The following is an 11,249-nucleotide window of genomic DNA, read 5'->3' on the forward strand; positions in this document are numbered from 1 at the left end:
CGTAGATAATATTTCTCTCTCTCCGTTAAATGTTGTTTGTTTGTGTGACTTTCTATCATAGTTGTGAATTTGTTTCTCGCGAGTTCTTGTTCTTCATTGTCATTGATAGTCCTAATACACTCTTCTCCATCCGCTATATATTTAAGTATTGGGAAACTTTCACGTGTGTGTGGCAATGCGAACTTTTTACCATGAGAGAGGAGCCAGGTAACATCTCTGGGTATTTGTGTATTAGTCAAATTGACAAACCACTTTTCGTTGCTCTTTTATTTTAGAAGCGGACAAAGGAAATGTTACCGTAGGAATGGAAAAATTGGAGTATGATACGAGAATGGAGAAAATTGTAAATGACATAATGATGTACAGAAAATTAAAATCGGATCCCACTAACAAGCTGCAAAGAATAAATAACGAACTTGTCGACGAATTGTTCAAACACAATATTATAGATGACTCGGAAAAACGGAGAATGAAGACCGAGGCTGCTATAGCACCCAGGATATATGGTCTCCCAAAAATACACAAACAGGACTACCCACTTCGCCCCATATGTTCGTCTATAAATTCACCATCCAGCAATTTATGCAAACACTTGACAACCATTTTAAATAGACTAACGGAAAATTCCAAATATAACGTAAAAAATTCCATGCAATTCAAATCAAAGATAGAAGACATCAAGATAGACGAAGACGAGACGATGGTATCTTTTGACGTTGTATCTTTGTTTCCGAGTATACCCGTTGAATTAGCCCTAAAAATAATAGAAGAAAAGTGGCATTTGCTGGAGAAGATAACTAAGATTCCGAAGAATCTGTTCTTCAAGATATTAAGATTCTGCATAATTGACAATAGATATTTTAGATATAAAACCAGTTTTTATCAACAAAGAAAAGGTTTACCTATGGGATCTTCAGCATCTCCGATAGTAGCCGACATTGTGATGGAAGAGCTATTGGATAGATGTATGGCAAACTGTGATATTAGGCCTAAGATTCTTACTAAGTATGTTGACGACCTTTTTGGGATTGTGAAAACAAGTGCAATAAATAACCTCTTGACGATATTCAATAACTTCAACCCTAGTATAAAATTCACATTGGAATACGAAAAATGTAGACAAATTCCATATCTGGACATTTTAATTATCAGAGATGGTAACAAAATTAAAACCGACTGGTACCAAAAGCCAACTTCTTCCGGCAGATTGGTAAATTTCTACTCCAGCCACCCCAGGAGAGTTATACAAAATACTGCTCAAAATTTTGTGAACAGAGTATTAAACATAAGCAGCCAAGAATTTCACCAGCCGAACATCAAAAAAATTAAAGAAATACTCCAGCAAAACAGCTTTCCTCTATCTACCATTGATAAACTGATCAACAACAGCAAAGTACAGCCAGCCAAAGAGAAGCAAAAATTTTGTTACAAATCGGTCGTGTATATTCCAAAATTACACGAAAGATTCAGTAATGCCAATTTCATTGACAAAAGTAACTTCGCAATAGCCCCGAAAACTAATAATACACTACAAAAACTATTTACTAATCTAAAACCAAAAATTGACGACATGGATAAATCCAATTTAATATACGAAATAAAGTGCAATGGGAACGAAAAAGACGTGTGTGACAAGGTTTACGTAGGAACTACAAAAAATAAATTAAAAACTCGTTTATCAGGCCACAAATCAGATCTGAAACACCGTTTGCAGAGACCTATGCAAAAAACAGCATTATCAACCCACTGTGCAGGAGAACACCATCACCCAGATTTGGAGAGAGCGCGTGTGTTACAGTGTGAGAGTAATTACAACAAGAGACTAACACTGGAGATGTTGCACATTCTCAATACACCAACACAGAAGCGAATAAACTATAAGACAGACACTGACAATTTGGCGCAAAGCTACAGAAATCTCATTAGAAAAAGCAAAGCGCAGCAGAGTAAGCGTTAGTAATGCAACAGACACCGTCGTTAGCTATTTACTCTACAGTTGGTGTATTATTTTTTGTTCTTTTCGTGAGTGTTTTTAATGTAACATGCAATTTGTACGTATTTAAATGTATTGTGTATATATTTTCTTTTCTATTTGTATACGCAGAAAAATTTTCCCGATGAAGTCTTTCAATGAAAAGACGAAATATTGAATAAATAAAAATTAATCATCCAGACCTCGAGCTCGTTTTTATCAACAATTATCAATTGGAAAATCTATATACAGGTCGAATATAATAAAAACATCCATAATATATGGCAGCTATATCTAAATCTGAACCGATTTTTTCCAAAATCAATAGGGATCGTCTTTGAGCCGAAGCAGGACACTACACCAAATTTTAGGACAATCGGACTAAACCTGCGAGCTGTACTGTGCACACAAAAATACATCAACAAACAGACAGACGGACAGACAGACAGACAGACAGACAGACAGACAGACAGACAGACGGACAGACAGACAGACGGACATCGCTAAATCGACTCAGAATTTAATTCTAAGACGATCGGTATACTAAACGCTGGGTCTCAGACTTTTCCTTCTTGGCGTTACATACAAATGCACAAACTTATTATACCCTGTACCACAGTAGTGGTGAAGGGTATAAATATGGGAAACATTTAAATCTGGAGCAATTTTAAGAAAACTTCGCAAAAGTTTATTTATGATTTATCGCTCGATATATATGCATTAGAAGTTTAGGAAAATTAGAGTCATTTTTACAACTTTTCCACTAAGCAGTGGCGATTTTACAAGGAAAATGTTGGTATTTTGACCATTTTTGTCGAAATCAGAAAAACATATATATGGGAGCTATATCTAAATCTGAACCGATGTCAACCAAATTTGGCACGCATAGCTACAATGCTAATTCTACTCTCTGTGTACAATTTCAACTAAATCGGAGTTAAAAATTGGCCTCTACGGTCATATGAGTGTAAATCGGGCGAAAGCTATATATGGGAGATATATCTAAATCTGAACCGATTTCAACCAAATTTGGCACGCATAGCTACAATGCTAATTCTACTCCCTGTGCAAAATTTTAACTAAATCGGGGCAAAAAATTGGCCTCTGTGGTCATATGAGTGTAAATCGGGCGAAAGCTATATATGGGAGCTATATCTAAATCTGAACCGATTTCAACCAAATTTGGCACGCATAGCTACAATGCTAATTATACTCCCTGTGCAAAATTTCAACTAAATCGGAGCAAAAAATTGGCCTCTGTGGTCATTTGAGTGTAAATCGGGCGAAAGCTATATATATTTGACGCGCATAGCTACAATGCTAATTTTACTCCCTGTGCAAAATTTCAACTAAATCGGAGCAAAAAATTGGCCTCTGTGGGCAAATGAGTGTAAATCGGGCGAAAGCTATATATGGGAGCTATATCTAAATCTGAACCGATTTGGCTGATATTTTGCAAGTTTTTCGAGATTCATAAAATATTCGGATGTACGGAATTTGAGGAAGATCGGTTGATATACACGCCAATTATGCCCAGATCGGTGAAAAATATATATGGCAGCTATATCTAGATCTGAACCGATTTTTTCCAAAATCAATAGGGATCGTCTTTGAGCCGAAACAGGACCCTGTACCAAATTTTAGGACAATCGGACTAAAACTGCGAGCTGTACTTTGCACACAAAAATACGTCAACAGACAGACAGACGGACAGACAGACAGACAGACAGACAGACAGACAGACAGACAGACGGACATCGCTAAATCGACTCAGATTTTAATTCTAAGACGATCGGTATACTAAACGATGGGTCTCAGACTTTTCCTTCTTGGCGTTACATACAAATGCACAAACTTATTATACCCTGTACCACAGTAGTGGTGAAGGGTATAAATATGGGAAACATTTAAATCTGGAGCAATTTTAAGAAAACTTCGCAAAAGCTTATTTATGATTTATCGCTCGATATATATGCATTAGAAGTTTAGGAAAATTAGAGTCATTTTTACAACTTTTCCACTAAGCAGTGGCGATTTTACAAGGAAAATATTGGTATTTTGACCATTTTTGTCGAAATCAGAAAAACATATATATGGGAGCTATATCTAAATCTGAACCGATTTCAACCAAATTTGGCACGCATAGCTACAATGCTAATTCTACTCCCTGTGTAAAATTTCAACTAAATCGGAGTTAAAAATTGGCCTCTACGGTCATATGAGTGTAAATCGGGCGAAAGCTATATATGGGAGATATATCTAAATCTGAACCGATTTCAACCAAATTTGGCACGCATAGCTACAATGCTAATTCTACTCCCTGTGTAAAATTTCAACTAAATCGGAGCAAAAAATTGGCCTCTGTGGTCATATGAGTGTAAATCGGGCGAAAGCTATATATGGGAGCTATATCTAAATCTGAACCGATTTCAACCAAATTTGACACGCATAGCTACAATGCTAATTCTACTCCCTGTGCAAAATTTCAACTAAATCGGAGCAAAAAATTGGCCTCTGTGGTCATATGAGTGTAAATCGGGCGAAAGCTATATATGGGAGCTATATCTAAATCTGAACCGATTTCAACCAAATTTGGCACGCATAGCTACAATGCTAATTTTACTCCCTGTGCAAAATTTCAACTAAATCGGAGCAAAAAATTGGCCCCTGTGGGCAAATGAGTGTAAATCGGGCGAAAGCTATATATGGGAGCTATATCTAAATCTGAACCGATTTCAACCAAATTTGACGCGCATAGCTACAATGCTAATTTTACTCCCTGTGCAAAATTTCAACTAAATCGGAGCAAAAAATTGGCCTCTGTGGGCAAATGAGTGTAAATCGGGCGAAAGCTATATATGGGAGCTATATCTAAATCTGAACCGATTTGGCTGATATTTTGCAAGTTTTTCGAGACTCATAAAATATTCGGATGTACGGAATTTGAGGAAGATCGGTTGATATACACGCCAATTATGCCCAGATCGGTGAAAAATATATATGGCAGCTATATCTAGATCTGAACCGATTTTTTCCAAAATCAATAGGGATCGTCTTTGAGCCGAAACAGGACCCTATACCAAATTTTAGGACAATCGGACTAAAACTGCGAGCTGTACTTTGCACACAAAAATACATCAACAGACAGACAGACGGACAGACAGACAGACAGACAGACAGACAGACAGACAGACGGACATCGCTAAATCGACTCAGAATTTAATTCTAAGACGATCGGTATACTAAAACGATGGGTCTCAGACTTTTCCTTCTTGGCGTTACATACAAATGCACAAACTTGTTATACCCTGTACCACAGTAGGGGTGAAGGGTATAAATAGACATCAAAATAACTCGACAATCAATTGGTGCAAATTGGACAATTGGAAATTGGTGCAAATTGCCACTGACGGACCTATCACAGAACTGGTACCTGTGCTCCAGTATGTTGCAATTTTCACATTTAGTGAAATAAAATTATCAGAATAACCTTTTGTTCGACATATTTCAAAAGTTTTTTTTTTCATTTCGGGTTCGATTAGGAGCCCAAATTGAAAGAGATTTCTAAGAGTTTGTCCGAGACTGGTTCCTGAGGACCTGTTTATGGGTTGCTCCTGCTAAATTGTCCCAGGACGTGTCCTTTCGAATGAGTCCAAGACGCGTCCTAAAATGTAAGTTTACTCCGTCAATGACAAACCCATATTAAAGTGGACGGTCCCTTCCATACACGCACAGAAAAAACATGTTTGGACATGGTTGCCGCATCCATTTAATGCTTATTTAGAGTATGTAATTGTCGCGAAAACCATGTATTTTGTCATTGTAAAAATAATTTTCGAGCGGAGAAAAATATATGTTGGTAATAAGCATTTAAATGGTTCTCAAATGCCGCAAACATGTTCTATTATTTAAATGATAGAATTTGAGACCATTATATGGTCAGGAAAATCATGTATCTGACCATTCAATTTTTTGACTTTTTTGCAGAGAAAAAAATATTTTTATAGTTTACGTATAGACATGTCTACAACCATTACATGGCCATAAAGACCATGTACATTGTTTTCGTGACCATTTAATTTTTTTAATTTTTTTGCAGCGACAAGAATTTTATAAAAACATTGAGCAGGTACACACGATTTTCATTTTGCGCGTCAGTCGTGTGTTGATTGTTTCCTGGAATGGACGGAGAATACGGAATTATTGTGTTTTGTGTTAATTTATTTATTCAGAAATGGCACGTGGTTTTATGTGAATACAAAAAAGGAAAGTGTAATTGAAAAAAAATATACCTGGTTTTTGTTCTGCATTTTGATATATGGTATAATTTTTATTTGCAGTTACATGATGTCTGCGTTTGTACATTTGATGGGCACGAAGTAAATATGGAATGATTACTTATTGTTGAAATTGAACCAAACTAGAGTGTGTAAAAATATGTGAAGTTTGCTTGCACGACATTATAAATACAAATAAACAATGAATTAGTTTATAAATAAATAAAAACAAATAAATAAAGTTGATTTTGTGTTTTCTTTTCTCAAGTGGCGTCCTTTTTTCGACGACGAAAAAAGTTTTTTCATAAAAATCAAAACATTTTAGGTTGTGACCATGTTCTTTTAACTAGAAGAAAAACATTTTTGACGAATAACATAACATTTTAGATCGTGACCATTGTCTTTTAATGGAAACAAAATTCTTTTTATCAATATAATAACATTTTAGATGAGGACAATTGTATTTTTCTTAGAACCATGTTCACTGAGCCAACATGGTTGCAGGTTAAAATGTTACATGGTCGCCGCAAAAATAGCTGCTATCATATTATTTTGCTCTTCGAATATGATTGTGGCAATCATGTTTCTTCTCTGCGTGTACGTTTTGATCAGAAGTGGGACTAGTCCATACACACCAGGGACTAGTCCTCTACCAGTTCTGTGGTTGATCCATTTCCCGTAGGGTAGTTCCACACTCTTCCCAGCAAAAAATTGGGAGTTTTTCTAAAGGCACAACTTTAAAGGCACTTCCAAAAATGTCCTCACAAAGAAGTTAACTATTCAAACTACACAGGAAGTTTTCTTACTTCATTTTTTATATTTTAATGCGTAATTTTTTGTTTTCTTTTTTCAAATAGTTAAAAAAAGAGTAAGAATAAATAAAATGGTACAAATTATTCAAATTTTGCCACAAAATGCTAAATCCATTGTAGAAAAATCGATAATATTTGAAAATATTCGAGGGAAAACGTTTCATACAAACGTTAGAATGCATTAAAAATCATAAAAAAGTATAAAAATTATTTACTTGGGGAAATATCACAAAATTTTTAATTCACATTCAAAACACTGAATTCGGATCACACCTTAAGAAGTGATGCAAATCCATTGCAACGGCTGTTGAAACGGTGGACAGTCGTTCTATGTCAAGTTCATATTACATTCATCGCTTCTCCGCCAATTTTGTGCCACTTCCAGACCCAAAAAGAACATTTTCACTTCTTTTTTGGCGACGCTTTTTTGCAGCATTATTAAGATATTAATTTGTGAAAGAATAGTTTTAATATCAATTACTATTTTTTATTCAATTAAATCATTAGTTCAACCACAGCTTTATTTCATAAATATCAGACTTCTACCACAACCCAAGTAATTCGATTGTGCATGAAGGTATTTAGTCGAACTTTGTGCGTTGTAGTTGTATATACTTGTTTCATTTTTATAAAAATGTAAAATCGTAAATAGGTTTTCAAATTCTGGGGGGGCTAAAATTTTTCTGGGGGGTCTAAGCCCCCTCCCCAGAGGCCTTCCTACGCTTATGATCATATATCATCCTACAGGAAGGTCTCCTAATCGATCCATCAGGCAATAATCTAAATAGAAGGCCAAAGCACTCCGAAATCACCCTTCTCTCCCATCTACGAATCTTCTCCATCCAATGAGACGAAACACAAGACCACGAACAAAATGCATAGGACACTATGGGCCTAATAACCTGCGTATAAATCATCAATTTGACCCTCCTATCAAGGCCACCCCTCATCCGCAATACCCCACTGTACCCAAAGTACGCCGCCTTCGCCTTCCTCAGCACCCCTTCTACATGTCGTCCAAAGTCAAGTCTAGAATCGTACACGACACCCAAGTACCTAATAGAATCCCGAACCTGTATCACCTCATCCCTAATCTTCAGTCTGGGCGTATATCCCCTAAAATTCGGATATACCACACGCGGTCTCCCCGTGAAGACAATCGAAGTACACTTGGACTCATTAAGACCCAATCCCCATCTCTCAATATCTGTCGAAGAACCTCCAGATATTGATTCAACTTCCTGCACACAGTCGCAGCCCTTGTGCCCGAGAACGAGAACAATCAGCACATCGTCAGCATAAGTCAACAGCAATCCACCATCAGTAGGGTTAGGGATTTCACTGACAAATATATTGTACAGCATCGATCCTAAAAGTGAACCTTGCGGAACACCTATCAAAACCGGATTTTGTCCAGATATCTTATCTCCAACCCTGATCCTATGTACCCTTCCCTTCAAGAAGGCAGCCACCATCCTCAATATCTGACGATCAAAACCAAAGGACTGCAACTTGTACAGTAAGCCCGCGTGCCAAACCGAATCGAATGCCTTTGCGAAATCCAATCCGACCGCTATGGACCCATACTTCCTATCAAGGCCTCCAATGACAAAGTCAGTAAGGGCCATGAGAGCATGCTGGGTACCAAGATCAGGTTGGAATCCGAATTGACAATCTCTTAGGATGCCCACCTCATCAACCCTGGAATGAATCCTGACTAAAATAAAAAACTCAAATAATCTACCAAGACACGGGAGAAGGGAAATGGACCTATAGCCCCCACATGCACTACGGTCAGAACCCGGCTTTGGAACAGGGACCGATGGCCTCCTTCCAAGCTCTGGGGAAATATCCGATATTCAGGCAATGATTAAAAAGAACAGCGGGATGAAAGCTAATCACCTCGTCGGCCTTCTTCAACACAAAGTCCGGAATTTCGTCCACACCACAGGACTCACATCCAAGGCATCAACAAAGCCACATTCACACCACCTGTCCCTGTCCATTAAACCCTCACCATCAGCCCTGAATAAACCCGAGAACTCCACCATCGGCGATTCATCATAAACATCAGAAATGGCACCATCTACAATTTCCCTAAAAGAATCATCCACCCCATCAGACACTTGTATCCCCTCAAGAAACCTAGCATAAACCTCAGCCCTTCGTTCATCCACCACAGCCGGAACCCCATCCTGATCTAACAAATCCCCAACAGGTTCCCTTCTCCCTAAACCAGCATCCTCTTTCACTTTCCTATATGCCCTGGCATTCACCTTGATCCCCCGCAATCTGTCCCTGATCCGATCCCCCTCATGTACACGAATCGCCCCCTCAATAATTCTGTCCAGATTCCTAATATCCGCCCTCAAAATTCTATGTCTCTCGGGATCGCCCGACCTATGCAAAATCCTACGCAAACGCCTGCGCTAAGGGATAAATCGAATAATGCGTGCCGGAAGGGCATCTAGAGCCGTCCCCCTAGAAGTCCGTCGAGGTGTCGAAACCCCCACACAATCCCGAATCACCTCACAAAGTCCGTCAATATAATCATCTACCTCAATCAGGGAAATGTTTCTGTCCACAGGTAGACTAAAGTCCGATAAGAAACCCGTCAGGCGATCTCTGAAAACCTGCGTATCCATCCTATTATAGTCCAGAAAACTCGGTAACTCTCTAAGCTGCATTTGTCCAATATCAGTCACAAACTGTAATGCCCTATGGTCCGAATCAAAATCATGCGTCCTCAAGCGTCCATTCGTCGTGGGAGCTAGTCCAGAGGAACATGTCAATAAACGATCCCCCCATATCACCCGGCCTCGTCGGTGCATCCGCTGGCCCTGTATAAAATTCCGGAGTATCATCAAGAAATCTCGTCAGCTGCTGTCCCCTGATGTTCATCCTAACATCCTCCCATTTCGGGTGTCTAGCGTTCAAGTCACAACCAATTATCATATCGTCAACGGGGCACAAGGCCACAAGACCATCCAAATCCGAACATCTAAAAGAAGCATTAGGAGGAAGATACATCGCAACTCCCAAAAAAGATGACCCATCATCCCTCCAAATCCTACAGGCACAGCTCTCTATCAAACCCGTCTCAATAAAAACCCTCTCTGACCTAATGTTTTCTCTCACAAACACAGCCGTCCCACCCCCTCTACCAGTCCGTCTATCCTATCTGTACATTTTATACCCACCGAGAGAGAAAACATGCACATGCGACAATTTGTGCTCCGCCACCAACAACACATCCGGATAAATATTCCTTACAAAAATCCCAAATTGGTGCCGCTTATTCAATTCGACAACGAGCCGTCGAAGCATATGACACACCAGCCGCAACATGGGACAATCTGTTAGAACGCGCCATAGCCCTGTCTCTGGACTCTTGCTTATTCTCAGCCAGCAACGCAACCCTCATGGGGCAATTCCGAGAGCTTGCAACATATCCATACAGATCACAATTCACACAACGGATAGCCCGCTCGTCCGCCGCCAAATCACTCACTGACTCCTTCGGTGGCAAAGTACATTTACCCGGGCCGTGTGATCCAGCACACTTAACACATCTATAGGCCATCGTACAATTGGACAAAACTTGGGAAAACTTCTGGCAATTAAAACTTTGCTTAATATCGCGACCCTTATTCTTACGAAACTCCATCTTACAACTTAACATCAAGTCAATCTTATAAATCTCCTCAATCTCAGTGTCTCTGCCCAATCGCACGACCCACATGTTATCTGAAATATTAGTGGCATCTAAAAATACCACCCTAAACTTCAAAGCGGCAAAAAGCCCTCAACTTCCTGCTTGGTAAACTCATTCGACAAGCCCACTATCAGGATCGAGTATGGGAGAATCTCCTTAGGTGTATGGGTATGCATTTGATAACCCCGTTCCTTAAACGTATTTTTAGTCCTTTCAAAATTCTCTAGACCTCGGACCCTAATTGATAAGGTGGACTTACCTGCCATGCGTATAGTGAATTCTTCGTGTTTTAGGAATCTCTGAAGCACAGTTACGATCTCTCTCACTCCAAAATTATACAAGGTGATTGCAGGGAGAAATCGTCCAGAATTCGGCCTTGGTTTCTCGTTGTCGTTCATACTTCCTCAGCAGGTTTGTCCTTCAGGTTGTTTTTCTTGGGTATAGCCCCCTTGAAACTATTATCTTCCTTCTTA

The 11,249-nt window shown here is 39.0% G+C and overlaps 1 protein-coding gene across 1 annotated transcript; it reads left to right on the top strand.

The window, feature by feature from the left end:
• Nucleotides 1–292: 292 nt before the first annotated feature.
• Nucleotides 293–2,172, top strand: LOC142223063 (uncharacterized). Its single transcript, XM_075292952.1, has 2 exons — nt 293–2,022; nt 2,105–2,172. The coding sequence occupies exon 1, from the start codon at nt 305–307 to the stop codon at nt 1,955–1,957; it is 1,653 nt and encodes a 550-aa protein (XP_075149067.1). The 5' UTR covers nt 293–304; the 3' UTR covers nt 1,958–2,022; nt 2,105–2,172.
• Nucleotides 2,173–11,249: the final 9,077 nt, after the last annotated feature.

Source organism: Haematobia irritans, chromosome 2, assembly GCF_050003625.1.
Source record: "Haematobia irritans isolate KBUSLIRL chromosome 2, ASM5000362v1, whole genome shotgun sequence".
In the NCBI taxonomy this organism is placed as follows: domain Eukaryota; kingdom Metazoa; phylum Arthropoda; class Insecta; order Diptera; family Muscidae; genus Haematobia; species Haematobia irritans.